Here is an 18,160-nt window from a genome sequence, read left to right on the forward strand (position 1 = left end):
TGTTATTCTTCAAAAAGACCTTTGTCAGAGAGAAACACAATAAAAATGATCAAATTCAAGAAATCAAATTAATTATAAGAATAAAAATAAAGAAGGGAAAGGGGACACCAAAACTCACTTTAAACAAATGATGGTCACACCGATGTAATGAACATTTTCCACCTTCCCCATCTTTTCAAAAAAGCTCCCTGCTGCAGTCTGAGGGTGAAAGTAATCCTCTCCATCTTGAAAATATTGTAAATGATGTCAATCTAATCATCTAACCTGATTAGATTTTGGAGGTCACAGATCAAATTACAAGGCCACTGGGCCTTGTGTTCAGCCCTTGCTTTCCAGGTCTTCTTGTGAACATAACGTCTTTAGAAGGGATTTTCTTCAAACTTTGAAGATAGGATGAAGTTCCAGAAGGTCAACCATCACTGCAGCCCTCCACCAATCCGGCCCTCCTCAATGCAAAACACATGAAAGCCCACTTTACTTTCACATGGAGTTGTTTGCAAACTCCAAGCACACTTTCATGTGTTTTGCATTGAGGAGAGGCTTCCGTCTAGCTACTCCTCTATTAAGCCCAGATCAGTGGAGGGCGGCAGTGATGGTTGTCTTTTTGGAACTTCTCCCCAGATTGCTCAGTTCGGCTGGATTACCAGCTCTCAGAAGAATCCTGGTTGTGCCAGTTGAGAATCATGAAAGCCACTGTACTCTTGGGAGCCTTCAGTGGAGCAGATATTTTTTGTAGCCTTCCCCAGATCCGTACCTGTCAACAATCCTGTCTCTGAGCTCTGCAGGCAGTTCCTCTGACCTCACCCCTGCGTGTGTTGAGATGCTGTTGATGGTCATTTAGTACAGGAGGTAAGATAAAGAGGGTCCCCTTGTTGGCATGGTGGGCGTTGAGAGATAATAGGGAAGATCTCTGTCCAGCCTTCCTGAGGGGTCAAGGGACTAATCAGTCGAAACATCAATGAAGGGAGGTTCCCACTAGAATACCCCCTTCCTGCCCATTGGTGGTAGAGTGTTGGCTTTGTCACTGACTGGGCTTACATGTACAGAGCCTTAGAGCCATGTTGGGGTATGTAACTCATAAGAAGAACATAGAGGCATAATCGAGATCAGGAGTCTCTTCACTGAGTGTATCTGCTGTTTATGATGACATAAAAACATTGCATCGGAAAACATTAAATATTAAAAACTGACAAACTTAATCCTTTAAAAACTTACTTTTTTGCTATTCTTACTCTGAATTTGGTTTTACATTTCTGGAAAGTCCTTGTACAGAATTTTAAAATAGCAAAGTCAGAGTAATCAAGTATGGGTCACAGTGTGGGAGATATGAAGATCTGACTTTAGTCACAAAATAACATTGTACCGAGGAGCACTGATGATTAATGGTGAGCCTGAGGGTGTGTTTTAATCTGCTTTGATTTGTAACTCCTTTGTTTACTTTGCCATGGTCAGTAAACCCTCATGCGTTGCATGAAAATGGGGTCTGGCGGCCTGCATATCAGTTGGTACTCATTCTCTTGGTTTATTATTAGCACTTGATAACTGGTGTCAGGATTCTATTTAATAATAGTATTTGTTTCCCAAATATTTGTTCACACCCATATTAGCTGACCTTATGTGCACAGTTCAGATGTTTGCAGCAGAATACACTACATATTTTGGAGAAATATACTGTAAATACTTCATATACATAGATGTGTGTTATGCGGTGGCCATTAGCGTAATCATATCTGTGTGTTGCCACCCTGCTGCATGGAGTTTTCTCCCCGCTGTAGGCTATAAACCCCTGATAAAAAAAAAAAAACCTCTCTGGACTCTTGGAACTGTCATAATGAAGGAGGCGGGGCTACATGTCAGTGGGTGTTACAGCAGTATAAAACAGGACGTGTGTCTAAGAATAGGTCTAGTTGATCACACTCCTCAGGCAGGTGAAGCAGTGTACATGGAAAACAAAAAATGATGGAAATTTAAATTATTTGGATGAGTTAAGAAAAAAAAAAGAACCAGAGCTTTCAGCCCTCATCCTCATCCTTTGGTATCATTTTGGCTTCTATAAAATTGGTCAAATCTAGCAATGGTTTAATGTTTTTATACTGAAAAGTCAACAGTAATCAAAAGTGACCAGAGGTGGAAAAGTACCAGACTATTGTACTCAAATAAAAGTACAGTTACTGTGGTTAAAATTTGCTTGAGTAGAAATGAAAGTAATATTAACCATTAATTTCATTTCTACTCGAGTAAAAGTAAAAAGTGAGTCATTTAAGATTTATTATAAGTACTGAGTAGATACTTTTGATACCCAAAGGACTTTCGCAGTGAAATATGAACAGTCCTTAATGTGCAATAAGAACAAGAAACTTTTTTTTTTTTTTTTTTTTTTTTGTAGGTCTGGTGATGATCCATATGCAGATGAAGAACCATAAGCCTAGGTTGAAAGTTGTGCGAGGGAAGAATGTTTAAAGGTGTTTGAAAGAAAAAAATAAAAATTCAGAGGAGGAAATGATCAGTTAGCAGAAGAGAGTGCTGTGACATAGTGATGAAATTGATGTATGAATGTATTCAGAGTCAGAGTGTGATCATCACTCTTAAGTTTGGTGATGACTGACAGAAGCACCGTAGAGAATCAAAATAGTTGGCACACTTCAAAAAATAAGGAAAATAGGTTTTTCAACTTTGGGCTCCACTCACAGCCTCGTCCTATGGTAAAAACTCACCATTTGTACAATTTTAGATCTCCATCTTGTCTAGAATAAGCACAAAAAATTTGGAGACAATCTGGTGAAACTGTAGGTGGAGATCCTTCAGATGTGACAACAGTGATGCTGCCCAAAACAGCCAATAATGGACAAAATAAGACCTTTAACTGTTTGTGTGTTTCCTGTACATATTAGAGGTTGGTCCCAGTTGACTTTTTATTTTTTCTAAATCTCGTGCATATGTGTACCAATTTTCATGCATGCTGCTCTTACCCAGTCCCCTATGTCACTCTTGGGGCCCCTGTGGGACCCATATGCAATGGACTTGCACAATTCCACCAAAGCACAGAAATTTCCCCATAGGAACTATTTTCTGGAAGGTTTTGGGACTTTTAAGGCACATCAAGGCCCCCCAAATAAGTTGCAGTGTCAAAAAAATAATATAAGAATACCCAGAGATACAATCAGTTCCTTGCTCCGAAGTCAGTGCTTCGGCCCTAAAGATTGACCTCCAACAGGGTTTTCATTATGAGGTCTGACCTCATCTAAAGTACAATGCAACAACTGTTTTTGGAGGAAATATGGAATCATTCTCTATGCAGGCACTGACCGTCATGTGTTGTGAAAACTAAACAACTGGTTGTTTGGACCTCCTTGTCATGGGTTTTAATGTTGTTGTATTTTTTTTAACTCAGTACTTTATACTTCTTAAAATGTAATAAAGTACAATACTTCACTCAAAATATACTTAAGTAAAAGTAAAATTAGTGATTTAAAAAAAAAATACACAAAAAGTACAAATACACAAAAAGCTACTCAATTACAGTTATTTGATTAAATGTATTTAGTTACCTTCCACCCCTGAAAGTGACTACCCTTATTTTTTAGTTAAGTTTTTAAAGTTTTTAATTGCAACACTTGATTCCTTGTCAGTAGCTGCTATAACAGAGCTACCATGACAGTAACAACATGTTTATGATGGCCATTTGTTATTTCAAAGACTGCAACAAAAGGAAGCATGACCTGCAACAGGAAGCTGTCGTTCCTGTTGTCGTATCTCATTTTTTTTGTGCTGCTTCACTGGATAATGATGGATATGATTATAATCTGCCAGCTGCCCATCGCCTCAAACCTCTTAGCGTTGTTGCCTCACTAGACATTTCCAAGTAGAGATACTCTGCCCACCTCTGTTGCTTACATCTTTTTTTTTTTTAAATCAGGACTCTGATCCTTAAAAACACACTCCATGAGGTGCATTTAAACAGTAAACTAATGTTTTGTTTGTGGGTGAATTTCCCAACATATGGGAGAAAAGCCATTGAAATATGGCCTCCCTCTCAGTGTTAATTTAGTTGGCCAAAAATGTTTGTTTGCAACCCTTTTTTCTGAGGCAGACCAGACTGAGAGTAGCTCAAACTAGATCTTTAGTGACAGAAACACTGATTAAAATTAAACTTAGTTTTCATCAAGGAGACCAAACAAGACAAAATGTTAGTGCTGGACTGTTGGACATTTATTATCAATGATTTTTCTCTATGCCACTTGTGACGCTTCTGCAGACAGCCTCAAATAGACACACAACCAAATGCAGTTTTTGCACTCCTGCATTAGCTTCATTTTTAAAACCTCTGAGGATGCCGCTTAGATCTGCGTTTTGTGAAAATGTCATCAAACATGTCCAAATTTGGGGATTCAAAACTGTAAAAATTCAGACTCTTGACTTTGTAGAAACAATGAAGCTAGAACCAGCTGTTTGAACCAGCTCCTTCACAGATGACATATCACTGAAGCTGATAACTCGCTGAGGTTAAGTCTTAATGCAAATGTGTGTTGATTTCAGGAATTTCACGAGAAGACCAAAGTAAAAGCGGTGACAAAGAAAAAGTCTGTCTCTCCAGCGATGGTAAGATAATCAAATCTGCTCCTCTTGTCCTGAAAAGCCCTGTTTGCTACAGTGTTTTAAACTCTTTTTCCCATCAGGATGTGGGGATGTTGGAGATCCCTGCTGAGCTGTCAGCCAGACTTCACAACCCAGCAGGTCAGTTTCATTATGAGCTCAATCAGAAGAATCCGGCCTTTCCTGCTAATGTGCCAACCTGCTGATGTTGGGTGTTATCAGTTTGTGATTGTAGTTCTGCCTCTGTCTACTAGGGAGGCAGCAGAGGTCAGAGGTCACTGTGGCGAGACCTCCGCAGGTGAAGGCAGAACACAGACTCAGTCTGCCTCTGGATGTAGACAGATACCCGTTCTCTCGATATGCCAAGTCCTTCTTAAAGGTGAGCACGGATGAAGCACACTCATGCACATTATCTGAATCAGGTCCTGCTTTATTGTTGTCTCACCATGGCCAAAAACCCCCACAAAATCCTGACCTCACCCTCACTGAACACTTGTGGGATCAGCTGTTCACACCAGACACAACCCACATACTCAGCTCTGCTGCTCATCCTACAAATGCATGTACTTTTACAAATGTGGCACAATTTAAAAGGGTAATAAACAGGCTTTCCAGCAACATAAGATGTATTGCCAGAAAGCATTGTGAAAACTAAGAAATAATCTGGCAAACACAATTTACTTGATCATCAACAAAAAATCAGTAGAACTACCTGGACTTGTCAGACTTTCTGCACTTTTTTCACATGCATCCTATGAAAAAATAGCAATAAAGTGGTATCTTTGGTAACGTTATTTAAGCTTTTCTGCCCAGAGCAGAGGAAAAAAGCATCTTTGTAAACAAAATAAAGATGACGGATTGAGTGTTTCCTCATGTTTTAGGATACATGGAGCCAGCCTCAGGGATACCCCCTCCAGAGACCCCTCACCTCTCTGGAGCCTGAAGATGCCAGAACGGCCCTGGACATTTACAAACTGGTACATGAGACTGATTATTTTAGGGCTTATTCCTCATATTTGCTTGGTTAACTGATTGTTTTTCTTTCCTGTTTCTCCTCAGATCATGCGGTTTACAGGTGAATCAGACCTCAGCAGCTGGCAGGAGCAGATGTTGGGTAACTACATCGTAGAGAAGGCACAGAGCCATCCGGCTTTGAGGGACGAGATCCTGGCCCAGCTGGTGTACCACACTTGGGGTCTGCCGGAGGATCAGGGCGCTCTGAGGGGGTGGCTGCTGCTGGCCTGCTGTCTTAGTGCCTTCACTCCATCACCAACGCTGGACAAACCACTGCTGAAGTACGTACTACACTTTAACCTTTTTTTTTACCAAAGGAAGATCATAAAAATTGCGATGACAATAAATTTATGATAAAAACAAGAATGTATGAAGTTTGCATATTAGTTTCATTAGGTACTTTTCACTATCAGGCCAAGAAAACACCTCAAATCGCTGAGCCACCTGCTCTAGACAGCATGCATCATTAAAATAGTACTCCTTTTCTCTCAAATACTTAAGCATCAAACAATGGTAGAGGACTGCTGATGATTGGATATGCTGCCTTGTGGGATTTTACATTCTTCTTTTGTACCTTTTATGAAAAAAGGAGACTCATTCTGCAGTATTTCCCTTAAAGGTATGTGTCTGACCAGAGTCCATTGGAGTACCGCTCACTGTGCCAACACAAACTGCTGACGTCTCTGCAGCTCCCAGCTCCCACTGCCCGTGTTTACCCCCCCACAGAGCTGGAGTGGACCAGCAACCGAAAGAAGGGTGCCATGACGCTCGATGTGCACACGTTCAATGGTAACCCTTAAAAATATGTCATTTAACCAAACCCTTTTTTTTATACGCAACACTTGTGTTAAGTATCTGCCATTATAAACCTCTGACTGTCTCCTCAGATGAGAGGCTGACGGCTGAAGTGGATTCCTGGACAACAGGAGAGCAGCTGGCCTCGTGGCTCCTTCACTTCAGGTACTCCTTCTTTATCCTACACCTTCATATTTCCTTATTTTCAGTCCTGTGCTGATGTTTTCATCCTCCCGTGTTTGTGTCGTAGAGGTGTGTCAGAGGCAGCCCAGGGCTGGTCAGTGTCTCTCCTGACTGATGATGGCTGGTCAGATCTGGCTGGATCCGATTTTGTCATGGATCTCCTGGCTGGAGCTGAAGCTGAAGTTCTGCCTCCTCCAGGGACTCCATCGTCTTCAATTTCTGACTACCTGTTCAGCAGCCAGGCAGACAGGTAAAGGAGTGAACGCTGTCATCGCCTTTACTGTCACTGCAGAACAACAGAGCAGTACTAGATCTCCCACAGCAGTGCAGTGCAGAAAAAAGATAAATCAGCATTAGAAAGAGGATAAATAATCTAAAATTACAGAGTAGAGGTACAGGAAATTGTAGTGAGATTCATAATTTATGACCATAGACTATATAAAATATGGACGAAATCTCGGTGATGTCAGTCAGTGGATTCAGATACTGAGTTTTGAAGCCTGAAGATGGCAGTCACCATATTGGGAACACCATCTCAAACCAACTTTGAGTCAATAAAGAATAAGTAGGTGAAGCTTAGGTGGGCTCAATCCTCCTGGCGAGCAGGAACAAAACCCCTGCCTGTTAATAAGACCAACCACAACTTAATTATGTACAGCTTTTACTAGCAAATTCCACATACTCTGTGTCAGCAGTGTTTCTACTACACCGCAGAGCAAACTGCTCAGTTTCATGTCTAACTTTTATTCCCACCCCTGCTTCACAACTTTTACACAAACGGGGGCTCACATTATCTTTGTTAGCTTTAGCTGGGACTAATATAGCTTTGCTAGCTACGTAGTTAACATTACAATGTAAGCCAATGTAGCTACAGTAGCTTCAGGTAAAGCCAACAAAGCTAAAGTGAGCCATCATTCCCATAACTAATTCTAAAATGGGTCTACCTTTAGCTAATGTAGCTTTGTTTGCTTAAGATTTAGCTACATTAGTTATGTAGCTACGTTACCTTCATTGCGTATGCAGCCAGTGCAGCTTTATTAGCTTTATTTATGGCTACATATCTACATTATCTACCTTGTCTACATAGCTTACATAGCTTTTTTTAGCTTTAGCCGTAGCTACACCTACTCAGCTCTGTGTAACGTTTAGTCATTTGGTTTTGCTGGTCAGATTTTTAACTTTTAATTTTTGATAGCCTAACCCTTACCCCAACCAAAACGGGAAGTTTAAGCTGATTTTATTTTGAAAGTTTTTGCATATATTTCTGTTCTGATAGTGGTCTGTGAAGGAGGGCATCTGAGATCTACAGTCTGCAGCCAGATTTTCTTTCAAAATGTAGATAAAAGATGGTGTAGCTCTTAGGGGTCCATGATCACACCAATGGTTTCATCATGGGCTACTTTTGTCACATGACAGCATGAAAATAAAGCCACATTTTGCATTGCAATCACTTTATGTGGAAAGCACGTTTTTTAAGCTTTCTTTAGTTTTTGTTTGGTGTCAGTAGGCCAAGTAAAACAGGAAAGACATTTGGAGAGATTTCATTGGTCTGTAATATGCCTCTGAAAAATCTTGGATTGATAGTAGGGCCATGTACCATGGCCAGACCATCTGATCGAGGACAAGGACATAGTAGAATTTGTGGGTTAGCCTTGATAAAGTCCAAACTTGTGCATTTTAACAAAACAATGCTTTTGTACAATGTGAAGAAATTTGCTATTGGTGCCATTTTATTCAGAACCAGCCTGTAAACATGTTTATTTACACTGTAAAAATATATGAATGTAATATGAATGTTAATGTGATGCCCTCCATTTTGCATCCAACCTCTAGTGGACACTCAAGGAACTGCAGCTTTTTGCAATTCCATATTGATTTCAAATACCAGAGTCGTAGCTCACTTATGATTAATCACAGAGATCCTGGATTGTTTAAGAGAACTTTCTAACACAGCGATCATCTTTGTGTCTCCTTTCCAATTCAGGATGCCATCTATAGATCTGGATGACTTCATCCCTCCAGCACCACCTATGCAAGCTCCAGGCCTGCCGCCATATGAGGGAACCCCCTGGGCCAGAGATTATCCACAAGAAGGTCAGTGTTACATTACGGAGTTTTTAAAATAAAACTCAATCTTTTTTTATCAAAAACAGCATGATATTATTAAGTACATAGGGCAAAGCTTACAGGCAGCTGCTGTCATATCAAAACATGAATGTGCTTTGATAGAGTCTCTGAAAACAGCCTGCCCTTTTAGCAGTGGCCTTCTGTGGCTTACCCTCCTTATAGACTGGTCTAGACCAGTGAGTCTCACCTGGTCTAGCCTCAGGACCCACCAGTATCTCACAGGACATATCGCAACTCAAATTTCCAAAAATATTCAAAAACCCATGTTTAGTTACTTAATATGTTGCAGTTCTGAGCATGATTGGACCAGAATACATGGTATTAAAAATGATCTTGAGAAATAATGTAATTTCTTAAGAAACTTATCTTTATTCATTGCAAGATAAGGAGATAAATTAGTTGAAATATTGACCAATTGTTGAAATTTACCCAATTTCACGGTAAAACAGGGTAAAAGAAAAGGTATCGATACATGCCCGCTAAGGACTTCAGGACTTTTGCCACCATGTTTTTTCAGACCCCTATTTGTGACCCACTGAAAACTGCACTGTGACCCACTTTTAGGTCCTAACCCACCAGTTGAGAACCACCACGCTATTCTAGACGATAGTCAGGTCAGCAGTCTTCCCCATGATTGCAGTTGTGTGTACTAAACTAGAGTGAGATCATGAAGGCTCAGGAAACCTTTACTAGTCAGACTTTTCCACAATATTCTAATATTTTGAGATGGTGTTTTTTTTTATTTTTGTGAGCTATAAGCCGTTATCATCAAGATTATAACAAAAAATAAATAAATAAAATATTTCACTTTGTTTGAGGTGAATCTAGAATTTTAAAAAGTTGAACTTTCTGAAGTAAATCGCATGAAAAAAAAAACTTTTAGATGATATTCTGTTTATTTAAACGCACCTGTGTACATGTCAGATGGTTGCTTTTAATGGCAGCACCATAAATCAAAGACTTTATCTTCTATTAAGCACATTTTTAACAGCTTTTTTTTCAGTTACCCTGGAAAAACTTTCACCTGTTTGTGCTCTCTGTAGTTGTAGTTGACTTACCTCTTGTAACTGAGACCGTTTGGAAACTGTTTGGTACAAATGTATTAAGTTACTTTTAAATTCACTGAACTCAGGATGTGAGGCACAGCCATGTCAGGTCATTGTTGACCTACAGACTACCTCTTTACTTTGATACCATAGTGCTTCATACTCCCAGACTATGACGGATAAATAGAGGCAGTGATGATGTATGATGTCAGAATTTTCTAATCTCTCCTCTTCTCTTAATTTCAGGCCGTGGTCGACAGATGGATGCCTACGTTGATGACCTGTTTGACCCTGTGCTGGACAATGGACCTCCAGTTAGTGACATTTCCCTCTTTTTAACTATTTATCAGCTTAAAGGCATTTTTTTGTTCCTTAATTCATTAAACTTTTACCTTATGAGCTTGTAGTGCTCGCTCAGAGGTGGATTGTGTGTCTCTGCTTGTATCTTATTACAGAGTGTGTGAAGTCATTGGGTTGTGTTTCCTCTGAGCTTCTCTGCCACAGTACTCCCTCTGTATGTGACTGTAGTTTTTGACTATGCTTGTTTTTAGGACATGGATAGAGTCGCCATGTTAAATCGCAGGATGAGAGGAGGAGGCGGGATTGGACCAATGCATAGTGGCATGTATGGAGCCGGTAAGAAAGCAGTTCCAAGACTCCAGTAAAGTTCACCTTATACATTACCTAAAAACTACAACCCTGATTAAAGTTGGGTCACTGTGTAAAGTGTGACTAAAACTGAATGCAATGATTGTCAAATCTCATTAACCCATATTCTATTCAAAATAGAACATAAATAACATATCAGATGTTAAAACACAGACATTTTTCCATTTCATGAAAAATAGCCAATTTTGAATTTGATGGCAGCAACATATCTCAAAAAAGTTGGGACAGGGAAAGGAAAGGCTGGAGGAGTATTTTGCAACTGAACAGGTTAACAGACAACAAGTTAGTAACATGACGGTATAAAAGGAGCACTTTAGAGAGGCAGAGTCTCTCAGAAGTATGGAATGAAATGGTAAATTGTCTCAGTTTCTACATCTGATAGTATGTTTTGTGTGTTCTGTTGTGAATAAAACCATGGGTTTATGAGTTTTGACACTGTTTGCATTCTATTTTATTTACATTTTTGCACGACGTCACAACTTTTTTGGAATCAGGGTTGCAAGTTCTCTTTTCTGTTAGAGTTAGTGTAACCTTGTTTCCAACCTAAGTGTTTCAGTTGTTGTTCACAGTAATTTAAAGGGTATCATATTTTTCAGGTGTACCAATGACAATGCCAACTTATCCCGTGGGTAAGCACCCAGATTTCTTTTCATCTGTGTAAATCTGAATTTTTGTCCTGTAGGGAAAACTCTTTTCAAGTGTCAGATTTTTTTTTTCTGTATTATTTCTGCACAGGAATGCCATCAGTGCCCAGTTATGGTGCAACTCCAATGATGCCAACAGCCATGCCAGCCATGCCAGGTAACTCACGATCAAAACATTCATCCTGTTTTAAGTTAGGCAACGTAAACCTCAAATGTAACAGCAAGAAGAGTAAATTATTTTGGTTACACTTTATTTAAGTGGACCCTCATTACAGAGTAATTTTATATTAATAAGTGGTAATTGTCTGAATTTAGCACAAAAGGTAAGAAAATTCTGATTGACTAAACAAAAGTCAGTAGCAGTATAAGCTATTTGTCATTGGTAGAGAAGATTTGGGATATTTGTCTTGTATGCAACACATACTCAGCTCTGCTGCTCATCCCACAAATGCACAACTGTTTGTTGTCTTTAGATATCAGAAAATGCGTATCTAGGAGGAAAACTTGAGTTTGTTATTGAATTTATTAAGTTTGAATATCATTTGAAAAACTTTTTTTTTTCATTCACACAGCCATGATGGTGCCTCAGGCTCCAATGGCTGCTCCTCCTGTTGCTGACCCTGCACAGATGGCTGCAACTCAGCAGGCTCTCATCAACCAGCAGGCCTTACTCATGGTGAGGTCAAGTCTTTGCATCTTAGCCCTTCCTGTTATTCTCCTTTTACTCCCTCTCCATGTCATTACCATCCTGCTGTGTCTCTCTCTGTCCTCCTCAGGCTCAGCAGATGACCCTGCAGGCGATGACTCTGTCCCAGCAGCAGACGCAGGAGCAGCAGAGGAAGCAGAAGAAGGAGGAGCAGGAGAGGAAGTGGGAGGAGGAGAGGCAGCAGAGACGCCAATCAGAGCGGCGGTCCAGGCGCTCACCCTCGCCTCGACCTCGATCTCGATCCCCATCACCTCCACCTCCACCCGCTCAGCCCAAAGTATCGGCTCCTCAACGCAAACCCAGCACCAGACAGCCTCAGCCAGAGGTATCTCTCCTAACATAAATTTTTTTGGGTTACATCCAGCAAGAACTTAAGTTTTGGGAAGAATAGATGATAAGGCTCTGCTTGTGTGACGATAACTTACATTATTTTCTCCACAGCCAGAGAGAGCGGCGGACATGCCCGATCCTGAAGACCTGCAGTCTTTCAGGGACAAAAGGAACTTCTTCCAGAAAATTGGTGAGAAATAGTGACAAGCAGTCAGTAATGACTGCTGAAATAAATACTACATGGCTTACTTGGTTTAAACCTATAGTGGGTGCATCTAAAAAAAATTAGAATATCAAGAAAAAGTTCATTTTTTCCTGTGATTAAATCCAAGAAGGGGAACTTTCACATATTCTAGATTCATCTCATATAAAGTGAAATATTAAAATGCAATTTTTTGTTTTAATGTCAATGATTGCCGCTTACAGCACACACACAAAAAAAATCCTCTATCTCATCATATTAGAAAAACACAAAACATCAGTCCAGAAATGGATTTATAATACAGAAATGTTGACCTTCTAGAAAATTATGCTCATTTTGCACTCACTAGTTGGTCGGAGCTCCTTTTGCACAAACTACTGCATCTGTGTGACGTGGCATGCAGCCGATCAGTCCGTGGCACTGAAGTGGCATTTTAAAATAATAGTTTGCACTTTCTCCAAGAGGAAAACTGAGTTCATGCAACCAGATCCTAAAGCGCAGTGGGGCTGGTATCCTCCAGTCTTTGTGAGGATTTGACCTGTTAACAAAGCTGTTTGGATGTTCTTTCTTCCACTTCTGCAATAAAATTTTTTAGGCCTTTAAATGTCTCTCCTCTCCTTATCTCCAGGCTTTCCATCACGCAAGGAATCTAATCCTCGGCCGGCCCGTCACAGCCCCCCCAGGCGACAACCTTCACCCAGACGACAACCTTCACCCCCACCTCCGAAACCTGAGGGTAAGAAAATATGAAGTCCAAGATCATTTCTGCTTTTTTTTCAGAATCCACGAACTGATATAGAAAGTTTTCCACAGTGAGGCATCCTCGCTCACCCCCTGTCCGAGCAGAAGACCCCCCGAAACCAGAACAAACCCCTCAGCCGGAGCCCACCTCCAACATCCGGGAAATCATCAGACAGTTCAACAGCAGACCACAACCAGAACCCAAAGCATTCACGCCTGTCAGGTCAGTTTGAGGGTTTAGATTCACCTTTAACCTGGTCTGTCTTTAAAACACTGGTGCAGTCAATGTATGAATTCAACTCTGATTTTGCTAACACTTTACATAAAGATAAATAAATACTGGCATCAAAACTAGGTATCAAATTAGTAGATGACTTCTTGTTAACTCTGCATGTGTGCTTTTGAATTGTCGTACACAATGTCGGCTACACTTATCAGTCTGTCGTGTTTCCTGCCACTTTTGTTAGTTTTTATGTACATTATAATGTGTGTTTTACTCGTCTGCTGCCATAAGAGTTAATGAAAATTTAAGTCACAAATACATACATAGATTGTTGGACAGTCCTTTTATTGATATCAAAAATATTGAATCCTGTCTTCTCTCTGGCTTTATTCAGAGGATTTTAAACCTTTCCAGTGTTTGTAATTAGCTGTTGTTTTCTTCTTTTACAGACAGTCTTCCCGCGTGTTTGTGAAGAGAAGTGACCCAAAACAAGAAGCTCTGGACAAACTTAAAAACAAAGCACCAGTGCAACAACAGAGGGTCAGGATTAAAATCTGACTGTGATTCCTGTTTTTTTAAGCATTCAACATGCTCACCTTTTCCTCCTCCTCCTGCAGAGACAGTGGGCGCCTCCTCCGAGGAGGGAGGAGACCCCCTCCCCTCAACCCAGTCCTCCCTCAAACAGCGGTCCTCGCATTTACTCTGACAGCATGAGACAGAAACAACAGTTCCTCCAAGAACTGTTCAAGTCCAGGAACGCAGAGAGTTCTCCACCGCCTCTGCCCGACTCACTGCCACCATCGCCACCACCTCCTCCTCCTTTACAGCCAGCACCCATCCTCCAGAGCATCCCAGACCCTCCACCCATGGCTGCCCCGTCTCTGTGTGGGTATTTCGTCACATTCTCATTTAACCTATCAAATGCTTCTTTATAATTAGAGTGAAAATCTGTTTTTATCCTGGGCTGTTTTGTTGTTTTATTTTTTTAGATACTGAAGTTGAACGAGACGAGGACGGCGTTCGCTCACAGCTGCATCGTTTCTCTCCAGATGTTTACTTATCCAACGCCAACATGCCGGGAAAACTCTTCCTGAGAAAAGAGGTAAGAAACAAACAACAGAGCAAGAGCTGTAGGGAAAAGCATGAACAGTAAATGAGAAAAGATTTCCTGAACACTTTACAATTAGGTACACCAAAACTGTCATAGTAACTAGATAGCAGTTAGTTTTTTTTTAATGCCGGTACCCCTGATCTAACCACATTTTTTAAATGTTATTTTAGGTGTTTTACCCTAAAGAGATGTTCAACAGACCATACATCCTCAATCTGTTGTGTGAACAGGTCAGTATAAACACAAATCTCATCATATTTAACCTTACAGACTTTAGTAAACACTCAGATTAAGTTATTTTCCATGGTTTTTGTTTGATAACAGCTGGTTTATCTCCTCTCAGCTCATCAGAACATAACACTTTGTCTTTCCTGTGTTGATATTTCAGATCATGAGGGATACGTACTCTGATAGCTGTGTGAGGATCAGCAGAGAGGAGAGGAGGAAGATGAAGGATCTGCTGGGTAAGACAAAATTAAACAGAGCAGTGAGATGTCTGCAATGTTGTTGAAATAATTTCATATTCTCACTGCAAACTCTCCACATACAGCAGCCAAGTCGGATTATAGCTCCAAAATATGATAAAGTAGGTCGTCCTCAGGTCTCAGCAGTAAATTAAGCAGAAGTGATCAAATATTATGCATTTACAGTGCCTTTAAAATTACCCATGCCCTTGGATGTTTTACCCTTTTGTTGGTTTTTATAAATCAATCATGGTCAATAAAATGTGTTTTAATTTTTTTTAAAAATACAAAAATCTCTTTAATGTCAAAGTGAAAACAGATTTCTACAAAGCAATGTCAATTAAACAGAAAGATATAATGTCAAATAAGTGACTCCATAATCATTCACCCTTCAAGTCAGTATTTAGTAGAGTCACCTTTAGCTGCAATCACAACACTAAGTCTGTGTGGATAGGTCTCAATCAGACTTGCACATCTGAGCACTGTAATTTAACTCCACACTCCTGTTTCTTCTTTGCAAAACTTAAATCCAGCCACAAATTTTCTATTGGACTGAGGTCTGGTCTTTGACTCAGGCACTCCAGAACATTCCCCTTGTTGTGTGTAATCGATTTCTGTGCAGCTTTCGCTGTATGCTTCAGGTTATTGTCTTGCTGGATATGAAATCTTCTGGTTCTCTTGCAGACTGAATAATAGCCCATCAGGATTTTCCTACATTTTGCTGCATTCATTTTACCCTCTACCTTTACAAGTCTGGCTGCAGAGAAGCATCCGCACAGCATGATGCTGCCACCACCATGCCTTACAGTGGGGATGGTGTGTTGTGCAGAGTTTGGTGTCCTGTCTGATGGCCAAAAAGTGCCATTTTGGTCTCATCAGATCAAAGAAATTTCTGCCTTTTTGGGACCTCTAGGCCAGATTAAATGAGTTTTCTTCAACAGTGGCTTTCTGTTTCTCACTCTCTTTCTCACTCCCTCATAAAGCTTTGACCGGTGAAGAACCCGGGAAGCAATTGTTGTGTGCAGTCTCTCCCATCTCACCTGCTGAAGCTTATAACTCCTTCAGAGTAGTCATAGATGTCTTGGTGGCCTCTCTTTTCTCCTTGCTGATCACTCAGTTTGTGAGGACGGCCTGAACTAGGCAGATTTACACGTGTCATATTCCTTCCACTTCATGAAGATGGATTTAACTGAACTCTGCCTGATGGTCAGTACCTTGGAAATGTTTTTTTTTTTTTTATCTCCTGACTTATACTTTTAAATAACTTTTTCTCTGAATTTCTGGGGTGTTTTTTTGCCTTCAGGGTGTAATGGTAGCCAGGAATACTGATTAACCAGTGACTAGACCTTCTAGACACAGGTGTCTTTATACTACAATCACTTGAGACACATTCACTGCACTCAGGGGATCCTCATTTCACTAATTGTGAGACTAACAGCACCAACTGGCTGGACCTCTGTTGAATTAGGTCAGTCACGTAAAAGTGGGTGAATATTAATTCCAGTCACTTATTTTACCTAACATATTTTTGTTAGATTATACTTTGCAGAAATCTTGACATTAAACAGTTTTTTTAATAACATTTTTTGTTAAAAAGCCAGATTATGTTGACCATGATTGATCTGAAATGTCTGCAGTACACTAAAGGGGAATCTGCAGAGTCATTTGTTGTAGGTTGTTCTGGTGTCCAAGCTGCTGTAATTGATGATGCTGTAGTATCAGAGGGGCAAGTTGTTACGTTATAGGGCATACTAAATTATCAGGTGTATCTTCATTAGTTTCCCATAGTTATCTGATTTTCCTCTCTACAGCAACCTTCAATGTGGGAACGACTATCAGCACCATCGAGAACGACACTATGAAGAAGAGGATCGTCATCGCTGCTCGTGATAACTGGGAGAACTACTTTACCCGCCTCTTCCCAATTAAGGTGAGCAGAACAGAGGGAAAAATAAAGATGAAACTGTACTAAAACTTTTCCTCCTAAAGGCCAGAGTAAAGTTAATTAACCCCAAGATTTTGAGATTCTTTATTCTTTTTTAGAGCTCTTCTTCTTTTCATTTCCTCAAAAAGCAATGCATTTCCAATAAGTCTCTATCTCTTTATTGTTTTCTTATTCTATTTGAGTCGATATGGCTTTTAAGAATTGCTTTACATTGTCAATAAGGATTAGAACATTTGTGCAAAATAATCATTCTTAAACCTATATTTTAAAAGCGTGATTAGTTAACTGCACATAGAAAATCCATCGTTGGATGGTCGTTGTTACAAGCATCATCAGCCGTCTTCGCTGCGTATGAATCTGTTACAGTCGGACACTGGGGACGCCGAGGTGTTGGGCGTGTCTCATCGTGGCGTTCGTTTCTTGAAGGAAGCCAGAGCTTCAGGCATCAACCCCAAACACCTCCATCAGCTCAAGAGCTACAGGTAAATGTAGAGCCTCTGAACATAAACATAGCACAAACTACAACCTCAATTCCAAAAAAGTTGGAGGGCTGTGTAAAATGTAACTAAAGCCGGGTGTACACTGTGCGATTTTTCTGCAATTCAGCCATGAATTTTGAGTCACACAACTCACTATGAAGTCGGGCTGCATTTTCCTTTTTTAAGAATAATTATTGTGAATTTTTGGTTTAGTGCAGCTTTAATGCATACACCTCATGCCCAATTCTCAAATCTTAAGGCTCTAAGAAGTCTTAGAATAGCTGTATTACCAACAAAAAAAAAAAAATTCTTAGTTTTTCTTTTCTTTCCATTTACAAATCTTTATTTTTGGCCCATATTTTATGCACAGAATGTTAACTCAGATGTGTATGATCCCAGTTTTGCAGAGCTGCTGTCGGTCGAGCTGCAGGGCACAGACAAAGTTCAGCTGGAGCTAAAGGGTGAAAACTTGGTTCTGCAGTCATCAAAAGCTCCTCAGATCACTGCCATGATCCAACTCTTCCTCCAGGAAGTCACCAGGGTAACTCCTCACACTTTCATCATCAATCATTTTTCTCTCTGATGGTTTGTAGCATCCTTTTACTTATGTGAACTTTCTCTCTTTTCTCTCCAGGACTCGGGCTATGTAGTTGCCCTGAAGAGTTTCACGACGGATGATAAGAGCCTGCTCAGTTTTAACCGGGGTGACATCATCAAACTTCAGCCAATGAGGGAGTTACAAGCAGGTGATGTTTTTAGTCAAATGTGAGATTAGCCATTGTGTTCTCTTTGGTCTGCAGTGGCTTTATCCCTGGAAGTCTCCCATAGATGCCATTTTTACCAAGTCTCTTTCTTATTGTTGAACCATGAACATTGACTCTAACTGAG

At 40.3% G+C, this 18,160-nt stretch overlaps 1 protein-coding gene across 1 annotated transcript in view; it reads left to right on the forward strand.

The window, feature by feature from the left end:
* myo15b (myosin XVB) overlaps positions 1-18,160 on the forward strand; it is a 58,879-nt gene that overhangs the window by 27,886 nt on the left and 12,833 nt on the right. Inside the window, exons 28-54 of the mRNA XM_041816075.1 lie at positions 4,537-4,599; positions 4,677-4,734; positions 4,848-4,972; positions 5,475-5,570; positions 5,653-5,888; positions 6,227-6,396; positions 6,495-6,567; positions 6,653-6,835; positions 8,570-8,679; positions 10,005-10,072; positions 10,310-10,394; positions 11,024-11,056; positions 11,163-11,228; positions 11,644-11,747; positions 11,848-12,102; positions 12,219-12,297; positions 12,938-13,045; positions 13,123-13,273; positions 13,723-13,813; positions 13,891-14,158; positions 14,263-14,375; positions 14,555-14,614; positions 14,773-14,848; positions 16,660-16,778; positions 17,160-17,275; positions 17,672-17,813; positions 17,907-18,018. Of these exons, the coding sequence (XP_041672009.1) occupies positions 4,537-4,599; positions 4,677-4,734; positions 4,848-4,972; positions 5,475-5,570; positions 5,653-5,888; positions 6,227-6,396; positions 6,495-6,567; positions 6,653-6,835; positions 8,570-8,679; positions 10,005-10,072; positions 10,310-10,394; positions 11,024-11,056; positions 11,163-11,228; positions 11,644-11,747; positions 11,848-12,102; positions 12,219-12,297; positions 12,938-13,045; positions 13,123-13,273; positions 13,723-13,813; positions 13,891-14,158; positions 14,263-14,375; positions 14,555-14,614; positions 14,773-14,848; positions 16,660-16,778; positions 17,160-17,275; positions 17,672-17,813; positions 17,907-18,018 (3,160 nt within the window). The remainder of the gene's footprint in view (positions 1-4,536; positions 4,600-4,676; positions 4,735-4,847; positions 4,973-5,474; positions 5,571-5,652; positions 5,889-6,226; positions 6,397-6,494; positions 6,568-6,652; positions 6,836-8,569; positions 8,680-10,004; positions 10,073-10,309; positions 10,395-11,023; positions 11,057-11,162; positions 11,229-11,643; positions 11,748-11,847; positions 12,103-12,218; positions 12,298-12,937; positions 13,046-13,122; positions 13,274-13,722; positions 13,814-13,890; positions 14,159-14,262; positions 14,376-14,554; positions 14,615-14,772; positions 14,849-16,659; positions 16,779-17,159; positions 17,276-17,671; positions 17,814-17,906; positions 18,019-18,160) is intronic.

The sequence above is a fragment of the Cheilinus undulatus genome, linkage group 20 (genome assembly GCF_018320785.1).
Source record: "Cheilinus undulatus linkage group 20, ASM1832078v1, whole genome shotgun sequence".
NCBI classification, from domain to species: domain Eukaryota; kingdom Metazoa; phylum Chordata; class Actinopteri; order Labriformes; family Labridae; genus Cheilinus; species Cheilinus undulatus.